Raw genomic sequence first — 23,284 nt, 5'->3', positions numbered from 1 at the left:
GCTTATATACATATTCCATCTAGAACTCTAAAGCTTCATGGTAAATATGTGTGTAACCGCTTATACACATATTCCATCTAGAACTTTAAAGCTTCATGGTAAATATGTGTGTAACTGTTTATATACATATTTCATCTAGAACTCTAAAGCTTCATGGTAAATATGTGTGTAACCGTTTATATACATATTCCATCTAGAACTCTAAAGCCTCATGGTAAATATGTGTGTAACAGGTTATATACATAGTCCATCTAGAACTCTAAAGCTTCATGGTAAATACGTCTGTAACCGCTTATATACATATTCCATCTAGAACTCTAAAGCTTCATGTTAAATATGTGTGTAACCGCTTATATACATATTCCATCTAGAACTATCAAGCTTCATGGTAAATATGTGTGTTACCGCTTATATACATATTCCATCTAGAACTATCAAGCTTCATGGTAAATATGTGTGTAACCGCTTATATACATATTCCATCTAGAACTCTAAAGCTTCATGGTAAATATGTGTGTAACAGGTTATATACATAGTCCATCTAGAACTCTAAAGCTTCATGGTAAATACGTGTGTAACCGCTTATATACATATTCCATCTAGAACTCTAAAGCTTCATGGTAAATATGTGTATTACCCCTTATATACATATTCCATCTAGAACTCTAAATCTTCATGGTAAATATGTGTGTTACCGCTTAAATACATATTCCATCTAGAACTCTAAAGCTTCATGTTAAATATGTGTGTAACCGCTTATATACATATTCTATCTAGAACTCTAAAGCCTCATGGTAAATATGTGTTTAACAGCTTATATACATATTCCATCTAGAACTATCAAGCTTCATGGTAAATATGTGTGTAACCGCTTATAAACATATTCCATCTAGATCTCTAAAGCCTCATGGTAAATAAGTGTGTAGCCGCTTATATAATAGCTTATATACATATTCCATCTAGAACTCTAAAGTTTCATACTTGTATGAACGCTTATCGCTTATATACATATTCCATCTAGAACTCTAAAGCTTCATGGTAAATATGTGTGTAACCGCTTATATACATATTCCATCTAGAACTCTAAAGATTCACGGTTAATATGTGTGTAACCGCTTAGATACATATTCCATCTAGAACTCTATAGCTTCATGGTAAATATGTGTGTAATCGCTTATATACATATTCCATCTAGAACTATCAAGCGTCATGGCAAATATGTGTGTAACCGCTTATATACATATTCCATCTAGAACTAAAGATTCACGGTTAATATGTGTGTAACCGCTTAGATACATATTCCATCTAGAACTCTATAGCTTCATGTTAAATATGTGTGTAATCGCTTATATACATATTCCATCTAGAACTATCAAGCGTCATGGCAAATATGCGTGTAACCGCTTATATACATATTCCATCTAGAAGACTAAAGCTTCATGGTAAATATGTGTGTAACCGATTTGCATTCATACCAGCATGAATACTGAAAACAAATGCCGTCCAATTCTTATATTTCAATTATTATTTGTTAGTTATCATTTGCCTAAAAGCAGATGGTTCATTATATTTTCGATATTAAAGTGTCTGTCTAATCAATGCAAAAGAGATTCCTGAAACAGCCGTTCATATCAAAATATTTGTTACTAACGCATTTTTTAATGTTATTCGAGGCAGGAGGAAAAACTTCAAAATGACGCTGATCCAATGGCGTTCATAGCCCTATGGACGTATTTTTTATGGTAATGCTTACAGGGGAACTTACAAAGGAAACGTTAATTTATCTATATAACAACGTGTATAACTTCTCCTTACGAGCTCGAGTTGTCCCGATCTTATTTCCCTCATTTGAAACATCTCTTGAAAAATAGTAAGAGGCACCACACCTTAATTCCGAGGGACTGAAGAAGACTGAGAACGATCTCACGGAAGTTTGATCATCTTCATTGTTGTAAGTTATTGGTTTAGTTCATTATACTGTAAGTAGGGACATTTTCCCCTAGTCAAACTTTCGCCTTCGCTGGTAAAATCCATTTTTGCCAGTTTTAATTTCACCGTTCAATGTTGATTAATACGTTGTTGTTTTTTTAACTTATGTTCGCTGTCATGATATATCGCCTATGGGGGGAGATGGGGGCGAAAAGGCAAATATCAAACTCGGCGAAAAAATTCCAGTATACAGCAATAATACCTTTATTGTCATAACGGTAAGGAAATAAGATAATTTGTTTCCCTTCTATTATTGGGTTTCGTGAAGCATGATCAATCTCAGGAAAACAAATTATCGTGTTTCCCTACCACAAGGAAAAATGTAATGTATAATGTACGATATAAAGTGTTAGTCAAGTAATTGTTCTAAGTCATCAGCGTGTATGCAAGAACAGATGTATGATCAGTTAAAAATGTGTACAGATGAAGAATAAGTTAACAGTCGAATTATTTTTGTTTCAATTTAATTTACACGTTTACTTGGCATATGTATTATCCAATTTGATTTCTTCCCATCTAGCCAAGAAATTATAATCTTATTAAGTCTTCAAACACTTAAACGTTATTTAAGATTACATACATGTGTCACTGAAAACAAAATTATTTCCTTTCCAAAACAAAAGAAATTGTCAAAATGTAAAGCATACTTTGATTTAAGCTTAAAATCGATGAAACTACGTTAAAAACGTAAAAAGGGATATACAAAGAGAATATGACTTGGTGTTTAAGAATTTTAAGCTTGTCAATAATGTCCCCTAATTTCTAATTCTTATTTCCACATTGTGTACAATGTTAAATTCATTTTTCACAGAACAAGAAAGAAAGCTGTACACAATCATAAATCAAGTTGTAGCTGAAATTTGCTATTCTCTTGATAGTGTTATATCTCACATTTTGAGAGCTGGATTTTTTTTTCTGGGAAAAACGGATTTCATTAATCCCTACAATACCGACATTTTCCTATCAAGCTGTCTGCTTATTTCTGTGTAAATCGGAGACACGAATAGGGTTATCTGCGGTCGTTCGGTAGTAAAAATAATCCCAATATTACATTGCGTTGGCAAGTTTTAAGGAACGAATCCGGTTATCTGAGGTCCGACAGAAGCAAATTAATCATAGAAGTACTTTGGTACATTTGTTATCAAACAGGATGTATGCATTTCATTCTGATAAAGAAGTTCTGGGAATTGTTTTATGTTATTTTACACCGCCTACTAGTACGATACAAAACATTGAGAAAGATATGTCGGTTGTAGTTCAGACACATTACAAAGGTTAAAGCGATATCTTGGCGGGTGTCTTGATACATTACTTTTGAACAATTAATGAGCAGACAGTCAAGAAGTCGGTAAATATCGTCATATTTAGGTGCACGAATGTAATTTCCAACACGCATAATACATAAAAATCTTCTATATTAACGTGTAATTGATAATGTAACTGTCTTTAAAGCATATTTAAATAAACTGGGGAAAAACCTGCATTAATTGCATTATAATTTACATTTAAATGTTTAACGAATACAGCTCAAAGATTTTAACGGGCTTACACATATACGCTACAGGTGCTTTCATACAGTTCATACAGCCCGTATATAGACTGTCCATATCATTTGCCATACAAGTATATGGACAGTATTAATAATGCATCGGCCAGGCCTACGCCACGTGCACTTTGTCGAGACTTCAGAATTCTGGGATACATTATGTGCAGTGTATGTGAGTACCCTTCTGTCGCCATATGCTGCCTCTAGAAACAGAAGGAACATGGCGAAACTGCTCAATAGCTTTACCCTGCAAATTTAGATTTTCTTAAACAACTTTGAATATTATTTTCTAATTTTTTCGAAGGGAAATGTAATTTAACTAGTGCTGTTTATGATTTATTGCTTACGTGTTCATCTTTTATCTTCACTTAACCATTTGCATATGAGAGATACTTATTCATTTTATATGCACTTTCGAGAAAATCAGGTTTCGAATTTTTTTCTGATTTTGTTCTTGGGCGTTGATGCTGTGGTATGCGTGGTATAATAAAGTATATTTATTATTACTTGATCGTTTAAATATTTCGTTAAAGTGTACAGTGTTATCAGAGTAATATGGTTTATTGTAAATAGGAAGCAGAACCGGACCAAGGGAGATAAAATCTACCGAGGTAATAACTTTGTATTCTTACGTTCATTTTCATCTACATATCGTGACATTTACCTGCATCAGGACGATCATGCTCTTTAAAGTTGTCTAATAAGCATGTCGGCTATAGTTTGAGGATCGTTAATTTTCCTTTTCTAAACCTTACATACCAGCCTACCCTAGCCTATGAACGGTGAATACATGGCCCATTTGATTCTCTACTCAAGTTTCTGTTTTAGGTATCAGTATCAACTGACATGTTGCGTTCTGTTGCTAATATTATGTATATGACGTAGTCTGGGTTTACTATCGGAACGATATCGATCTACACTGGAGAATTTTAACGGTCATCACTGTGGTAAGAGATAAAAATATTAGATTTCCGTGTACATGTTTTGACGACCCTGTATCAAACAGGGGGAAGTTATATGTTTAGGTTTGGGATCCTATTTTCTAGGGTATGATGATACATATATGTTTTAATATATTGTTGAAATTAAATTTGAAAATGAACAAACTAGAGTAAGTTACTGATATCGGGAATTTTCGCCCAGTCAAACTTTTGCCCTTCGCCAGAATTATCCATATTCCCTCAGAGCTATTTTCGCCCTTCACATTTAATTACTATGAATACTATTTTGTTACTTATATTCGCTTTGAAGGGGGGGGGGGGTGCACTGACCAAGTGGTTTAGGCGTCTGATATCTGATAGTCTGCTACCGCTAGGCCGTCACCACTGGGTCGCGGGTTCGAGACCTACGTGTGGCAGTCGCCAGATACTAGCCGTAGGTTGGTGGTTTTCTCCGGGAACTCCGGCTTCCATCCACCACCAAAATGACCAAAGCTGTCAATAGGACGTAAAACAAACAAACCAAACCAATCGCTGTGATGATAAATTCGCCTTCAATACGGCTAACGAAAAATGATTTAAATTGTACTGCAGCAAACATTTCCAGGTATGACAGTAAATAGATAACCATCTGGTCAATGATCATAATTGACCAGATGTAAAATTGAAGAATTTTGTATACTTCAATAGTCCTTTTCTTGATTGAAGTGAATAATATATTTTTTTATTTAGTTTTTATTTCATGTTGATTTGTATATAGCTGAGTTGACAAAGTCACTAAAATTCTAGGCACACATGTATGCAACTGCAGAAAGATTTGCTGACGTCAGATTGTTGATCTTAAGCTGGAAAAAAACAGAGAAATGACAACATATAGTACTTTTGTTTCCGTGTTCAGTGGTCTGTGTAAAAACTGTTCTATTCCATAATCAATACATAGTTAAACAAAGAGAAAAATGAAAAATAACAATGATATCGAAAGTGTGCAGTAAGAATATGTACATTTGTATTCATATCAGACTTGACCAGGTTAAAATTGAAAGTAAAATCGGAAAATATATAAACATCATAGCAACTACACCCCAAAATAAAACTTAAAATCAATGTCAATAAGAAACGAGACAACATGACTTGAGGGAAGACTATGGCAGTTACAAGATGTACAATAGACTACAGGTTTCTATGTTAGAACATGTATTGTATACAGGCTTATAGAGCACATATGCTAAGGCTAAATCATCCTCGATACTCCGGGGGCTCAATCATCCTCGATACTCCAGGGGCTACGCTAACTTTCACTCTCCGCACCTTGTTGGTGAGACAAGAAGACTAGTTCGATCCTTTGATGAACATCGAAAGAATGTCGCGATCGCATAACGGGTGTCGTTCCTCTATAATCTTCAAAGGACAGGTACATCAGCCTACTGATTTATGAGGGTTTTTAACCTGAGCCCAATCAAATAAGTAGCCGTATGCCTTCAAATTTGCTATGACATAATCCACGGATGAAGAGAGCGAAAGTGAGCGTAACCCCTGGATTATCGAGGATGGGGATAAACATATATTCTGCCATCTTCATTGCACAAATGACCAGTATTCGAGGAAATACAAGCCATAGGCGTACATAAACTTAGGCACACTTGTATGAACTATGTAAAAAGTTTCTAAGTTGCTGACTTGGCGATACGTAAATACTTACTGCAAAACCCACAATTTGACGCACAGTGCTGACGGGCCCAAATTGCATAGTCCGTGCACACGTCACGAAATTAGGCAGTGCAGTCTTGGACATCGTGGCACCAAACCCGCGATGGCAACGCGTCTGGCGATGCTTGAGGTGTCGGTACTTCTGCATTAACTACAAGATGGTAGACATAAGTTAAAAAAGATAACTCTAAGTATGAAATACACAAGAACATAATTCATCACACGTCTTTTTCTTTTTTCGTAAAGTAGCCTCAGAAGTCTCTATATTTTACATGATTTTAATCATATATAGGATAGTTTATTGACAATTGTGAATGTGCTACAGCGATATTCGGCGAATCTGTAGGAATAATAATAAACTAAATCAAAATGTTCTAAATGATGTTGTATAGCTACAGAAAATTCGAGTTGGCTTCAGTGAATGTGTTGCCAACACTATATGGTGGACGCGTGTTAACAGTGACGTCTCAACATGTTGTGAGCGTCAACTCGGCATATTTCATCACAAAATACGTATTTCTCGCACTTCAGACATAGATATCCCACGTTATACCCCATGCTAGATTTTTCTCGTCCGATCTGTCTTGTACATTTACGTGACATTTCGTTTTGATGTTGTTAGATATTTAATGTTGTATATAAAATAAAATCTACACTTTGAAATACGTTGCATCTATGTAAGGACGGACTACATTTTTACGCGGAAGCATTCAAATGTAGATTTAGTAGTGAAGAGGTCATTATCATTTGAAGCTCTTGGCGGAATACTTATAGTTTTTAGCAAAATTGAATTGTTCTTTTCGAACTAAAAGGTGCGAGACCCTGTAACTGAGCGATTACTCGGTTAGGATTTTGTTGCAGAATCTTAACCCTCGACTGAGATAACCCGATCTCGCTCAGTTACAGGTAAAATATGTTATTAGTTTGGTATGCATATACGGAATTATTAGTATCAACTGATGCTATTTTGAAGCTAAGGACAAATAACCAAGCCCATGAACTGGATGGAAACAATTTTCGGTTCGAGAAAAATGAAAATATCAAAATAATAATTATGTAGGACATCTAAGGATTTCATCACTTAAATCGAATTGTAAAAAAAAAAGTGAGATTGTTTCTGAACATAAAAATTCCCCCGTAGATATGACAAAAATACAGGGTATTCATAGAAAACATCTAATTAATTGTCTGTGCAAAAAAGGAACATCAACGCAGGCACGGAGCAACGCATGTTGCCGTTTTTTGCGAGCCTGAACGACCGGAAAGACGAAAGTTTTTGAATCATTCATATAGCATAAAATCAATTCACTTTCATTTTCCCGTACTTTCCGTACATGTGTTGCTATAAAGGCTCGCACTGCTCGGCCGATCGCGAAGTGCTCGCTAATAAATGATGAACACTGATTATTTTCTACCGTTATTTGATGAACTGCCAATACTTTAACGATATGGCTACAATATGAACTATCTGTTAGCGACAAAGTTTGCACCACTATTAATGAAGCATTTTGCGTGTAAATTCCTAAAAAATTACCAGGTCAATTAGTACAGACTACTCTTTGCCCTCTGGATAAACGTGTTTGTAAGACAGAGTTGTCCTGCATAAGAGAGGGTTGAATGATGTTTCTATCTTACAGCCCGTTTCACGTGACGTGACATCACTATGGGTTAACAATGACGTGACGTGAAGTCACGAATTCAGAAAAAGTCCGATGCCGCATTGCACGAAAGCCGACGAGATGAAAATAAAACCTTTTAAAATATATTTTATCTTACAAATACGAATGATTAGATTAACTTTTTCTGTGCAAACTAAGTTTACAAATATGGGTTATGCTAAATATCGCTGAGTGATTCGTTTCCGCAAAAAAAACACCGAGGGGGAAAATTGATATTTTCAATATGGTAGTCAAAACGCATTTAAATGGTTTCTGATCTTATTCTGGTAGTTGGAAAAATACTCTGGTTGGTAATATAATTGGACAAGGAAGTTGGTGGGAAAAAAATAGCGAGCAAACAACTGTTGCTATACCAAATGACAAACACTTACAGGCACACATGCGGCACTCCTAATTAGTTCATTGTTCCCCTGGTCGATATATCAGCATGATATAACCTCTACGGTTACAGGACGGGTTTATAAAACAAACATTTTATACAGTGTTGTCGACGGTTTATATATTATCGAAAAGATATACAATAGAAATATCTAAAACTAAAATTGTCCATACAGAAATCCAAATAAAGTTGAAAACAATTACTGTACCAATAGGCAGTTTCGTTCATTTAAGACTCATTAGTAGTAATAAAGGTCAAAATAGAATGTTTAAAATCAAGGTCAAAATCTGAGGTCAATCAACTACCTCCAAGTGCTACAGAACATACTTAATATAAATGTGCACAATAACTTAAACTGAAACGAGTCATAAAAATGATTTAAATATCAAATAACATATTAAATATAATAGCGTCATTACATCAGAAATTAATCGATACAAATGAAAGTAATAGCAGCAAAGAATACTTCAGACTCATAGATGACGATATTATGATCCCCTCCCTAAATAATATCATGAGCGAGTTCCCAAGTGCTCCGGCAGTATAAGCCTTCCCTCATTACCGATAGTGTATTCTGTCAAAATTGTGAATTCTCTATCTTTCATCGAAAATGCACTGGAATGTGTACAAAACAAACATCGCATAACCTGTTAGTATGTATATGCTTGAAAAGAGGATGCAACCACATTGGTCGTAACCTATACACGTGACCAGTCCTCAAAAACTCATGTTGACTGGTCATCCGGTAAATATCGATTTCTAAATAAAACCTATATATGGAAATTATCCAAAACCTGTCGTAGCGCATACACAGTTAAAACGAAACCCGATTTGTCAGACGACAACAGAGAACGTGTCCTCCATGCTTATCTGAAGGGAAAGAACCTTGGCGATGTCTTCGAAAGCTACGATACCGTACTGTTGTATTCCGCCATGGCTAAATTTTACACGAAGACTCATTCAAGTAAAGGCTACCAATACAACTTAAATTAACCTTGGCTTTGCCTCGGTCAATATCGCTTTTTTAGGTTCATATCATATCATATCATATTCACCAGCACAAAAGTCCATAATTGTATATAAGTCCCTGGTTTCAATTTGATTTCATTTAGTTGCATCAATATTAAAAGCCTTTACAAACATTTGTTTCATAATGTAGTTTGTATTCAAAAATAGGATGATGATTCGATTTATGACATTTTAAACTTAATTGAAGATCCTGGTCTTGGTTTTAGCAACTACCAAAATAAAACAGACTATCTACCATACCTGCCAAGCATGCAAGAAGATTGTTTGAAGGTGGGGTTTACGTTCAAATATTTCGTTTCTAGGATCCAGGACTATAAAGCATACTTGAGTCTCAGAATTATTTGAAAGGATATTTTTAGAAATTCTGCGAAATTTCACGTAATGGTCCCAGACATACCCGACGACATAACAATTCTAGCACTTGATATGACGTGGGATATCTCTGTCTGAGGTGCGAGAAAACGTTATCGTACATGATAAAGCTGTCAGGGTGATGAATATAATTTGGACAAGGAAGGTGGTGAAGTACAAATAGCGAACGAACAACTGTTGCTATACCTAATGACAAACACTAACAGACACCATATGGTGACTGTCGCATTCCTAATTATTTCATTGTTCCTTTGGTCGAAATACATATGTATCGGCATGATATAACCTCTACAGTTAAAAGATGTGTTTGTAAAACTGTTATATAATACAGCGTTATCGCAAATATATAAAATAAAAATATCGAAAGACTACGACAGTCGCTGCAGAAAGAAAATGAAGCTTCAAACAAGTATTTCACCAAAAAGCATTTTATCCATTTAAGACTCTCCAGTTATAATGAAGGTAAAATCGGTGCATCTAAAATCAAGGTCAAAATCTAAGGTCAAACATCTATGTCTAAAGGGCTCCAGAACATATGTACAATTATTTTGTCTGTATAACAGCAACGTAATATAAATGTGCACAATATATTCAAAGTCAAGATCGATAGAAACCTGAAATTAGTCATACAAACAATATAAATATTAAATCACTTATTAAATATAATAGCGTCAACACCTCAGGAAACATTCGACAAAAAGAAAAAGTAACAGCTGTAAAGAATACTTCAGACTCATAGATGATATAGCGTGATCCCCTCCCTAAATAATATCCTAAGCGGGTTGCCAGGTGATATGGAAATATCTGTTTTCCCTCATTCCCAATAGTGCATTCTGTTAAAATCATGAATTCTCTAGGCCTATCTTTCATCAAAAATTCACTGTAATTTATACAAAACAAATCGCATAACCTGTTAGTGCCAGGTTCCAATATTATTTCATTTATTTGCATCAATTTTAAAAGCCTTTACAAGCATTTGTTTCATAATGTATTCAAAAATAGGATGATGATTCGATTTATGACATTTTAAATTCAAATGTAGATCCTGGTTGGGTCTAAGCAACTACCAAAATACAACAGACTTTCCAATTTACCTGCCAAACATGCAAGAAGATTGTTTGAAGGTGGGGTCTCCGTTCAAGTGTTTTGTCCCTAAGTTCAACGACTAATTCTCAGAATAAATTTGAAATGGCATTTTTACAAAATAGAGATTAATTTAAACGGATTTATAATCCATAATAAACGAACATTTAACGATTTCTATCAACAAAAGTACTTATCATGTGTACTTTCTTCAATCTGTAATGTTATATGACTTACTGCTATAAAGATAAGAGTATTTTCAACATCAAAACGATAAATTAAAATCATGTTTGTTAAACGCATACAACAATGCAAAGTGGACGAGTACATTTCAGATTGAAGTTCAGAAAAAATACAATTACTGTTGAGAACCCCACGAACTGTTTGTTTTATTTCCAGCTTTAAAAGGAGCGTCCAGGCCAAGGAGACGCCATTGATAAGATCTATTGGACACAGTGACAATGTATGTACACCGTAATCAGCGTGTTATATTGGAATTCTCAGAATTTTGGTTTTATCAAGCTTTACTTGAAACGGCCGATAGCGACCAGACACCTGTTATAAATTGTATACTTTTATCCGTTTTATACATACATATATAATTTAGTTGAAGTGACAAATTTTTGTACCTGTATAAGTTTCACTTTTGAACCCCTTTTGCGAAGAAGAAATGTACACTTCTGACTACTATATTTAATCAATACTATTAAACACATAAGGGTTGAACAGTATTTTTCTTTAATTTCATACTTGTATGAACGCTAATCGCTTATACACATATTCCATCTAGAACTCTAAAGCTTCATGGTAAATATGTGTGTAACCGCTTATATACATATTCCATCTAGAACTCTAAAGCTTTATGGTAAATATGTGTGTAACTGTTTATATACATATTTCATCTAGAACTCTAAAGCTTCATGGTAAATATGTGTGTAACCGTTTATGTACATATTCCATCTAGAACTCTAAAGCTTCTTGGTAAATATGTGTGTAACAGCTTATATACATATTCCATCTAGAACTCTAAAGCTTCATGGTAAATATGTGTATTACCCCTTATATACATATTCCATCTAGAACTCTAAAGCTTCATGGTAAATATGTGTGTTACCCCTTATATACATATTCCATCTTGAACTCAAAAGCGTCACGGTTAATATGTGTGTAACCGCTTATATACATATTCCATCTAGAACTCTAAAGCTTCATGGTAAATATGTGTTTAACAGCTTATATACATATTCCATCTAGAACTCTAAAGCCTCATGGTAAAAATGGGTGTAACAGCTTATATACATAGTCCATCTAGAACTCTAAAGCTTCATGGTAAATATGTGTGTAACCGTTTATGCACATATTCCATCTAGAAATCTAAAGCTTCATGGCAAATATGTGTTTAACAGCTTATATACATATTCGATCTAGAACTCTAAAGCTTCATGATAAATATGTGTGTAACCGTTTATGCACATATTCCATCTAGAACTCTAAAGCATAATGGTAAATAGGTGTGGAACCGTTTATGTCCATATTCCATCTAAATCTCTAAAGCTTCTTGGTAAATATGTGTGTAACAGCTTATATACATATTCCATCTAGAACTCTAAAGCTTCATGGTAAATATGTGTGTAACCAATTTGCGTTCATACTTCGAATTATTTTTGTTTCAATTTAATTGATACGTTTACTTGACATATGTATTACCCAATTTGATTTCTTCCATCTAGTCAAGAAAATATAATCTTATTAAGTCTTCAAACGCTTAAACATTATTTGAGATTATCTAAACATTATTTCCTTTCCAAAACAAAAGAAATTGTCAAAATGTAAAGCATACTGTGATTTAAACTTAAAATCGATGAAACTAAATATGAAACGTAAAAAGAAATGTACAAAGAGAATATGACTAGGTGTTTAAGAATTTTAAGCTTGTCAATAATGTCCCCTAATTTCTAATTCTTATTTCCACATTGTGTACAATGTTAGATTCATTTTTCACATAACAAGGAAGAAAGCTGTACTCAATCATAAATCAAAATGTAGTTGAAATTTGCTATTCTCCGGATAATGGCATATCTCACATTTTGAGGACTGGATTTGTTTTCTAGGAAAAACGGATTTCATTAATCCCTACAATACCGACCTTTTTATCAAGCTATCTGCGTTTCTTTCTGTGTAAATCTGAAAAACGAATAGGGTTATCTGCGGTCGTTCGGAAGTAAAACGAATCCCAATATAAGTTACGGCAGAAATACTTGGTACCTGTAATCACCCAAACAGGATGTATGCATTCCAGTGTGTTGCCAAATTTTAGGGAAGGAATCCGGTTATCTGAGGTCCGACAGAAGCAAATTAATTTATAGAAGAAGTACTTTGGTAAATTTGATATTCTGATAAAGAAGTTCTGGGAATTGTTTTATGTTATTTTACACCGCCTACTAGTACGATACAAAACATTGAGAAAAATAAGTCGGTTGTAGTTCAGACACATTACAAAGGTTAATGTGATATCTTGGCGGGTGTCCTGATACATTACTTTTGAACAATTAATAAACAGACAGTCAAGAAGTCGGTCAATATCGTCATATTTAGGTGCACGAATGTAATATCCAACACGCATAGTATATAAAAAAAAATCTTCTATATTAATGGGTAATTGATAATGTAACTGTCTTTAAAGCATATTTAAATAAACTGGGGTAAAACCAGCATTAATTGCCATATAATTTACATTTAAATGTTAAACGAATACAGCTCAAAGATTTTAACGGGCTTACACATACACGCCACAGGTGCTTCCACACAGTTCATACAGCCCTAAAGTATACACTCCTTGTTTTTTTTTTTTTTTTTTTAATTTGCAATAGGCAACAATACCTTCGTGCTTTACATACAGTTAAACATGACATTGACATGATGGCAATAATAAATACATATTTGCTCTCAAATATTGAGGGCATTTACATGAATTGTATAGCAACAAAATAACACACATTCACAAGGAACATTTTCATTCACAATAGTAAGCATGAACACAGGATGCAATATACTTTAACACAAACAAACAAAAAATGCGAAGCGAAGGATGCAAGGAATTAATTTGAGTTACATTAAACAAAAGTCCATGTCTAAATTCATTTGCTTTGTAAATAAACGTAGCTAAATTTCTAATAATGAAATTGTTTTCTGAAGATACATAGACTGTCCATATCATTTGCCATACAAGTATATGGACACTATTAATAATGCATCGGCCAGGCCTCCGCCACGTGCACTTTGTCGAGACTTCAGAATTCTGGGATACATTATGTGCAGTGTATGTGAGTACCCTTCTGTCGCCATATGCTGCCTCTAGAAACATAAGGAACATGGCGAAACTGCTCAATAGCTTTACCCTGCAAATTTAGATTTTCTTAAACAACTTTGAATATTATTTTCCAATTTTTTCGAAGGGAAATGTAATCTAACTAGTGCTGTTTATGATTTATTGCTTACGTGTTCATCTTTTATCTTCACTTAACCATTTGCATATGAGAGATACTTATTCATTTTATATGCACTTTCGAGAAAATCAGGTTTCGATTTTTTTTCTGATTTTGTTCTTGGGCGTTGATGCTGTGGTATGCTTGGTATAATAAAGTATATTTATTATTACTTGATCGTTTAAATATTCCGTTAAAGTGTACAGTGTTATCAGAGTAATATGGTTTGTTGTAAAGTGGAAGCAGAACCGGACCAAGGGAGGTAAATCCTACCGAGGTAATAACTTTGTATTCTTACGTTCATTTCCATCTGCATGTCATGACATTTACCTGCATCAGGACGATCATGCTCTTTAAAGTTGTCTAATAAACATGTCGGCTATAGTTTGAGGATCGTTAATTTTCCTTTATCTAAACAGTTACATACCAGCCTACCCTAGCCTATGCACGGTGAATACATGGCCCAGTTGATTCTCTACTCCAGTTTCTGTTTTAGGTATCAGTATCAACTGACACGATGCGTTCTGTTGCTAATATTATGTATATGAAGTAGTCTGGGTTTACTATCGGAACGATATCGATCTACACTGGAGAATTTTAACGGTCATCACTATGGTAAGAGATAAAAATATTAGATTTCTGTGTACATGTTTTGACAACCCGGTATCAAAAGTTATATTTCTAGGTTTGGGATCCTGTTTTCTAGGGTATGATTATACATACATGTGTAAACATATTGTTGAAATTAAATTTGAAAATGAACAAGCTCGAGTTAGATACTGTATGCCGGGATTTTTTTTGCCCATTCAAACTTTTGCCCTTCGCCAGAATTATCCATATTCACTCAGAGCTATTTTCGCCCTTCACATTTAATTACTATGCACACTATTTTGTAACTTATGTTTGCTGTGAAGGGGGGGGGGGGGGGCATTGACCAAGGGGTTAAGTCGTATGATATTCTGCTACCATTAGGCCTTCACCACCACCTTCACCTGCCCCACTTAGGTTCGAGACTCAAGTGGGGCAGGTACTAGCCGTAGGTCGGTGGTTTTCTCCGGGAACTCCGGCTTTCATCCACCACCAAAATGACCAAGCTGTAAATAGGACCAAAAACACAAACAAATCAAACCAATCGCTGTGATGATAAATTCGCCTTCATTAAGACGGACGAAAAATGATTTAAATTGTACTGCAACAAACATTTCCCGGTATACAGTAAATGGATAACCATTTACATCTTGTCAATGACCAGAATTGACCAGATGTAAAATTGCAGAATTTTATATACTTCAATACTTTTTTTCTTTCACGAAATGATTGAAGGGAAAACTTTTTTCTTTTTTCTTTTATTTCATGTTGATTTGTTTACAGCTGAGTATATAGAGTCAACTAAAACTCCAAGAACACATGTATACAACTGCAGTAAGATTTGCTGACGTCAGATTGTTGATCCTAAGCTGAACAAAACAGAGAAAGGACAAAATTTATTACTTTTGTTTCCGTGTTCAGTGGTCTGTGTAAAAATTGTTCTATTACATAATCAAAACATAGTTAAACAAAAAGAAAAAGGAAAAGCAACATTGATATTGAAAGTGTGCAGTAAGATTATGTACATTTGTAGTCATATCAGACTTGATCAGAACAAAATTGAAAGTATAATCGGACAATATATAAACTATAAACACCATAGCAACTAAACCCCAAGATATACCTTAAAATCAATGTCAATAGGAAACGAGACAACAGGACTTGAGGAACGACTATGGCAGTTACTAAAGACTACAGGTTTCTATGTTAGAACAGGCTCATAAAGCATCATTGCCAAGGCTAAATTATCCTCGATACTCCAGGGGCTAAATCATCCTCGATACTCCAGGGGTTAAATCACCCTCAATACTCCAGAGGCTAAATCATCCTCGATACTCTAAAGAGTTAAATCATCCTCGATACTCCAGGGGCTAAATCATCATCGATACTCTAGGGGTTAAATCATCCTCGATACACCAGGGGCTAAATCATCCTCGATACTCTAAAGAGTTAAATCATCCTCGATACTCCAGGGGCTAAATCATCATCGATACTCCAGAGGCTAAATCATCCTCGATACTCCAGGGGCTAAATCATCCTCGATACTCCAGTTGCTAAATCATCCTCGATACTACAGGGGCTAAATCATCCTTGATACTCCAGGGGCTAAATCGTCCTCGATACACCAGGGGCTAAATCTTCCTCGATACTCCAGGGGCTAAATCATCCTCGATACTCCAGGGGTTAAATCATCCTCGATAATCAGGGGCTAAATCATCCTCGATACTCTAAAGGGTTAAATCATCCTCGATACTCCAGGGGCTAAATCATCCTCGATACTCCAGGGGCTAAATCATCCTCAATACTCCAGGGGCTAAATGTAAATCATCCTCGATACTCCAGGGCTAAATCATCATCGATACTCCAGGGGCTAAATCATCCTCGATACTCTGGGGGCTACGCTCACTTTCACCCTCCGCACCTCTGGAATATGTCCAATAACAAAATTAAAGGCTCAGTTTGTGCCACCTTTTGTTAAGACAAGAAGACTTGTGCGATCATTTGATGTACATCGAATGAATCTCGCGGTCGCATAACGGAAACATAGACAGGTTTTGAAGTCGGGTGTCGTTCCTCTGTAATCTTCAAAGGACAGGTACACGTATCAGCCTACTGATTTGTGAGGTTTTTAACCTGAGCCCAATCAAATAAGTAGCCGCGTGCCTTTAAGTTTGCTATGACACAACCCAGAATAAACAGAGGAAAGTGAGCGTAACCCCTTCATTATCTAGGATGGGGATAAACATATATTCTGCCATCTTTATTGCACATATTACCAGTAAAGTTAGCGTAAACTACGGTGTTCACGTGTTCGAGATGGCGATCGAAATACAAGTCGATTCGGCTAGGCATTAGGCGTACGTATACTTAGGTATGAACTATGTACAATTTGGTCAAGTTTCTAAGTTGCTGACTTGGCGATACGTAAATACTTACTGCAAAATCCACAATATGACGCACAGTGCTGACGGGCCCAAATTGCATAGTCCGTGCACACGTCACGAGAATAGGCATTGCAGTCTTGAACATCGTGGCACCCAGCCCGCGATGGCAACGCGTCTGGCGATGCTGGAGGTGTTGGTATTTCTGCATTAACTACGAGATGGTAGACATAAGTTAAAAAAGATAACTCTAAGTATGAAATACACAAGAAAATAATTCATCACACGTCGTTTTCTTTTTTCGTAAAGCATTCTGAGAAGTCTCTATGTTTGTGTTTTTTAATTAATATAGGACAGTTTATTGACAATTATGAATGTGTGTTACAGCGATAATCGGCGAATCCCTAATAGAATATGGTCTGTAACCATTGATAACTTAGGACTTTTGTACTTTTTTTTATAAGTTGCATGTTTAATACAACTATCAGTGACGTCACAAGGGAATGTATGATGACGTCCGAAATTAACCACTTACATTACAAAAATGGTCGGTTCCATCCTATTTTTGCAATTTTACAGTTTACATGATTTGGTTGGACGTGTCATATAAAGAAGATCTTAAAGTCGCGTCAATTTTATCTGACATCAAACTTTGCCAAAGCAGAATACCTAGACTTAATGAAAAACACTTTATAAGTTAAGGAATGTATGACGTCAGTGGCTTTGACCAAACTATTTATTTATTTTTTTGCATAATTTCTTCCATGCCTGCTTATTATATATGTTTATGTTTATTTTTTTCTGGTTACTAAAAAATATTAAACAGAGTTCACGTTAGGATTCAGAAGCTACACAACGTGTGGAAGATTCCTTTATACCGTTGTGTCACGGATTACTAATAACAGTAGTATTGGAGCCCAGTCAGTAGAAAACAGGGATCTTTGACATAAAACTCATGCAATAAAACCCCTAACCACGGTGATATTATGTCATTACATATCAGAAGCTTACTACATATTCCACAGAATCTGGCACAGTTCTTTGTGGCCCATGATGAAAAGGCAGTCTGACAGGCGGCCAGGCCATATGTCTCACAGTTCGGCTCTTTATCGACACAGGAATCATCTAAAACATTATAATACAAACACTTCATCGGGTCTAATCTATCATGAATGATAATATAATAAGATTCATATCAATAATTAAACAGTTAAAGCTGATATGACTTTTTTTTTGGGGGGGGGGGGGGGGGGGGTACAGCATTCCTTTACGAAAAATTGAAACTTCGGAATATTTAGACACTTTTTCGTAAAATGTCCATGTCAGTAAAATTTTATTATGAAAATTATTGAATTGTTTCATAATATTTTTTTGAATATAAAATAGAACAAACGAACAAGAGGTCATAGTTTTCGAATTGAAAAAGGAATGTCCAAATTGAACTTAACAAAGTACTCCTTTAAAGAAGAACCATTGGAATTCTTTGCCAAATCACGTCGTCACATCATCAACAATAAACACGCTTGAAGCCCGGCTTGATAAGCACTGGGGACAACCATAATATTTTATAATCATGAACTATACAATAATGAACTTATCCACTGTCGGGGCGTCAGCCTAGAGCCCGACCATACATATGATCTGGATATGTAGGCTTTTGCCTGCGTCAAGTATTATTACATTATATATACTAGCGGAAAAAAGAAACTGTGCATGCCGATAATGTGTCATAAAAATAAATGTGTATGACGTAGAACCACAAGGTTTTCAGGGACAATTTATTTGCTATTTATTAACAGTTGTATTCCATTTTTCACGTTATGGAATCAATAAGTTCCGCTCAGGAGTGACGTAAACACAGCAGAGGTTAATACTGAGTTCACAAAGTTAATACCTCGTATGTCCACCGTTTGCCTGAATGCAAGCCTGGCAACGTCGGCGCATGGAGCCTATCAGACGGTTCAAGAATGCTTGTGGGATGGCATTCCAGATCTGTACCAACGCTGGAGGCAAATCAGCCAACGTCACCGGTTGATTAGGTAATGCCCGTAATCTGCGCTTCATTTCATTCCAGACGTGTTCAATGGGCGACAGATCGGGGGATACAGCAGGCCAGGGCAACACGTCAACGTTCTGCTGGGCCAGAAAGTCCATAGCGACACGAGCTGTGTGTGGCCTGGCGTTGTCCTGCTGTAGCGTAATGTGACGTTGCTGCCCTTGCACGAATGGAACGACGTGGGTCCGGAGGATCTCGTCACGGTAACGTAGCGCGTTCAAATTCCCGTTAACAACCACCAGAGGCGTTCTCCCGTTGGCTGTGCTGCCGCCCCAAATCATAACGCTGCCTCCGCCGAAAGAACGTCGTTGTACCACACACGCGTCACGGAAACGTTCTCCAACGCGACGATATACTCTAGAACGGCGTCACTACTATCCAGGTGGACTCGCGACTCGTCCGTAAACAAAATGCCTGCCCAATCCCGCCAAGTAAATCGCAGATGCCTTCTGCACTAGTCCAGACGTGCTACACGATGACGTGACAGAAGAACTGGGCGGATTGCAGGACGTCGCGGACGGATAGCTCGGTCACGCAATCGGTTCCGCACAGTTCTCGGGCTTATTGGTAGCAACCCAGGTATTGTCCGTGCAGTCAAACTTGCCGTTTGGAAGCGATTTCTCAAATGGACAAGCCGAATATGGTTGTCCTGTTGACGTGACTTCACACGTGGACGTCTCGCACGAGATCGATCGCCGACGTGGCCAAACTGTTGATGTCGTCTCCACAAATCCCGGATTGTGTTTCGATGGACATGAAAACGTGTACAGACAACGGCTTGGCCCATACCAGCTTGAAGCATACCAATAATCCAGAGCGCGGTCATTTTTATTGAGCCTCGGCATAGCATTAATCACAAATTAAAACGTTATAATGCTGTTTTTACTGTTCACTGGTGTCTTTCATTGTCGAATTGGATGGCTGGACGAGAGAAACGGGCAAACTGGTCAACGCCTATAGAGAGCAAACTGCACGGGAAAAACTGTCAATGACACAGGGATAGTGTGTAAGTGTCATACTCGGTCATGCGTGTGAATTTTCATGTATATACAGTTGGTAATACATGTTCTATAACAATTCTCCGCGTGTACAGTTTCTTTTTTCCGCTAGTATTACATATTATATTATAAGCAAATGACTTACCACATAAATTACAATATTTAGCACAATATTTCTTAGCCCAGCTTTGGTGATTGGCATCACATGCTGTTGTATTAAAGGCTGCACAGTGGTGAAATACATCAACACATTCGGTTGCTTTTGTAGCAGTAGTCATGTCAGTCGCAGGAGGAGTAGGCATGCGCGTTGTAAACATATTTGTTGTGGTAGCAAGACTACTCATTTCTGCAGATAAAAATTTCTATGTATTACTTTATTTATTTAGTGGAACTCCGTTATTTCTGAAATTTTCTTTTCCGAATATTTTCTGGATTATTAGAACAAAGTAACTCTCATATTGTTATGTGAATTGCGTAGTAATTTTTCTTACATTTATACATATTAATTTTTTTTTTATCTTTATAAATCTCACCGGTATAAATTTTTGATGATATGATTAATATGTATATATGTGTTTCATATTGTTATTTATATTTCGTTGTAATTTATCTATTTATTTATTAGTTATACCTGTTATCCTACCGGTAAGAATTGTCGTTTATAACTTTACTATGCACTGTATATACGATAATAAAGTCATGCAAGTTGGTTCATACTGTACCAACTGTATATCTACATTAAAAGCATAGCCATCAGTAATCGAATGAAACGCTTTCTTTTATAATTACTGTGCTTGTGTAAATTGATATTATATTATTCTTATAAGATATAACGATAGACCGACACTTTAAAAATGATAACTATTTCGGGCAAATGATTCAAAGCCAAGCAAAACGTCATATTGAGCATGGAATCAAACAACTCATTGACAAATAGAAAAATGACGTCATAAATGAAGAGATTACACATTTCACGTGGTAATTGTTATGTCCCATTCTTTCAAAAGCAGTTAACTTACTAATATAGTTAGCTTTCAAAGACAACACGGTTGACATTTATACTATTTTTAAATGCTAAAAAATGCTTATTTTTTTGCTTCCCCTACCTACGGTGTCAGGTGATTCGTTACTTGAGAGATTGTTCCTAATAGTATGATCGACTGCTAACGGACAACCTTAAAACAGAGGGTGAGGTTCAACAGGCTGAAGAAGACTATGGGTAGTGTTATGGTCGGCATCAGAATCTCGCAGGGAAATATGTTATATCTTTGTGTGATATTAAGGTCGATGTTTTTGAAAATTGTTGAATGCTAGCTGTTAGCGCCGAAATGGCACCCGGCTGTATGCTCCCCAGGGAGTTGAAAAATGTATTGGCTGGTTGCAACGGCCCTATAACCACGAATACTAATTTGTGAACCGCTTTGAGACGACCTACGAACTAGGTTGTGATAAAGCGGTTTATAAGAACCTCCAATTATCATTATTAGTATAATGCTCATAAAATGACATTGTTGTCACTGCCAGAGTTCTCGATGCGAGGACGTGACATTTCTAAGATTTGACTAATATATGTAATAACTGTTTGTTATGTTCTTATCACTTATTGTTATCTTGACAAATAAAGTGATCAAACATTGGTGCAAAAGAATTCTTGGCGAAAATTGAAGAGTCTATAATAGTATAACAAAAACACATTACCTTTGCAAGTTGTCGCCGCAAGGGCCAAAATTACCAAATAAAACGACATTTCAGTATATTTCTGTAATTAAAAACAAACTGTTAAGGTTGAATTGTTTAACGATATATCTACGATAGAGTTCATATCATTTGTATGCAAGACAAACAAATGATTATTGAACACATATAAAACTTAAACAATATAAAGATACGCTGTTAATGTTAAATTACAGATTATTGGAAGTATTTCGTTGAAAAAACGAGAACTATTTCAGATAACAATCAAAACAATGTGAACATTCTGCGTTGATGATAAAACTCTTACTTCATACATAACGAATTTATATCAGACACTGATGTAATTTAGCTAATAAACCGATTAAAAAGCAATCGATTGAAAATGTTAACTTTTTTACACTACGGAAACATACTTACTGACACAAGAAGATAGAGGGTATTGAGCAATATTTGATGTTTACGTCTATATATCGGACTCCTTGTAGATAACACTAACCATCAGGTCATCTCCATAGATAAATTTGTATAAAGTGCATTGACTTAAGATAAGGATGTTTAACTACATACACCTGATTAAATGTAAAATAAGAATAGATATTTTCCTTTATTAACGTTTATGAGTTATATATGTTTTCTTATACACCCAACAATATGTGTTTGTGTATTACGAAATGATAATAAGTCATAAATATTCGAGGCATTTTAGCTTCAAAACATTTGGTATACCATTTAGCCTTGCCAATCGATAAGCAATATTACACAAGTTTGTTATCTTACCGCAATATGACTCACCATTCAAGCGTTACACCGACGCTGATGACATTTCGCTCAAAGGTTAATGCAGATAAGATATGGCAAAGACAATGGTCATTTAACACTGCTGAAACGTACTTTGTGCTCGATAAAATTGACATTAGTTTCTTCGTACCTCCCTAGTACTTTCACCTTTTCAGAGTTTCATCAGGGGAAACGTTTACCTTTGTTGACAGTACAACACAACACAAAACTTGATGACGTCATGATACATCATGACATCCCACTACAACCTAACAAAATGAAGCCAAAATTACAAATGCACTTTAGCGTCAACTCTTGTAGAACAACAAAGATGGTGTAATAAAAATATATATAAAGTTAAAGGCTCATGCTATATTTATATTTATCACATACCTGTTAATCTTGTTATAGTAATACACGCAATATTTAGACCATGAAATACAACGTTCCGTATTGCACATGTGCAATACGGAATGTTGTACAAATGTATTTACCTAATAGCCGGAACTACTTTTTATGGGAATCCCCTTGTCATGGGAAACGTCACATATCATTGTATTGCATTGTTTTATTTTTGGAAAG

At 35.7% G+C, this 23,284-nt stretch overlaps 1 protein-coding gene across 3 annotated transcripts; it reads right to left on the bottom strand.

Annotated features, from left to right (window-relative positions):
* Nucleotides 1-15,546: 15,546 nt before the first annotated feature.
* On the bottom strand, nt 15,547-22,747 carry LOC110450081. Of its 3 annotated transcripts, none has more exons than XM_021497331.1 (6): nt 22,718-22,747; nt 21,929-21,989; nt 20,376-20,576; nt 18,188-18,301; nt 17,232-17,390; nt 15,547-15,664 (listed from the first exon to the last, which is right to left on the bottom strand). In XM_021497331.1, exons 1-6 carry the CDS (start codon nt 22,718-22,720, stop codon nt 15,660-15,662), a joined length of 543 nt encoding a protein of 180 aa, XP_021353006.1. In that variant the 5' UTR covers nt 22,721-22,747; the 3' UTR covers nt 15,547-15,659. The 3 variants fall into 3 exon arrangements, with proteins under 3 accessions (XP_021353006.1, XP_021353005.1, XP_021353007.1); XM_021497330.1 differs by having other exon boundaries at nt 22,703-22,732; XM_021497332.1 differs by lacking the exon at nt 22,718-22,747 and adding an exon at nt 22,343-22,434.
* Nucleotides 22,748-23,284: the final 537 nt, after the last annotated feature.

Source organism: Mizuhopecten yessoensis, unplaced genomic scaffold, assembly GCF_002113885.1.
Source record: "Mizuhopecten yessoensis strain PY_sf001 unplaced genomic scaffold, ASM211388v2 scaffold4947, whole genome shotgun sequence".
Taxonomy (NCBI): domain Eukaryota; kingdom Metazoa; phylum Mollusca; class Bivalvia; order Pectinida; family Pectinidae; genus Mizuhopecten; species Mizuhopecten yessoensis.
The sequence above is the reverse complement of the archived record's forward strand: the minus strand, read 5'-3'. Positions and strand labels throughout refer to the sequence as shown.

Excerpts from the sequence above, each read along its gene's own strand:
- LOC110450081 (XM_021497330.1), bottom strand. Across the intron at positions 20,577-21,928 it reads TGCGGCGACAACTTGCAAAG|AAATGAGTAGTCTTGCTACC; the intron begins GTAATGTGTTTT and ends TTTTATCTGCAG. Across the intron at positions 17,391-18,187 it reads CAGATTCTGTGGAATATGTA|TTAATGCAGAAATACCAACA; the intron begins GTAAGCTTCTGA and ends ACCATCTCGTAG.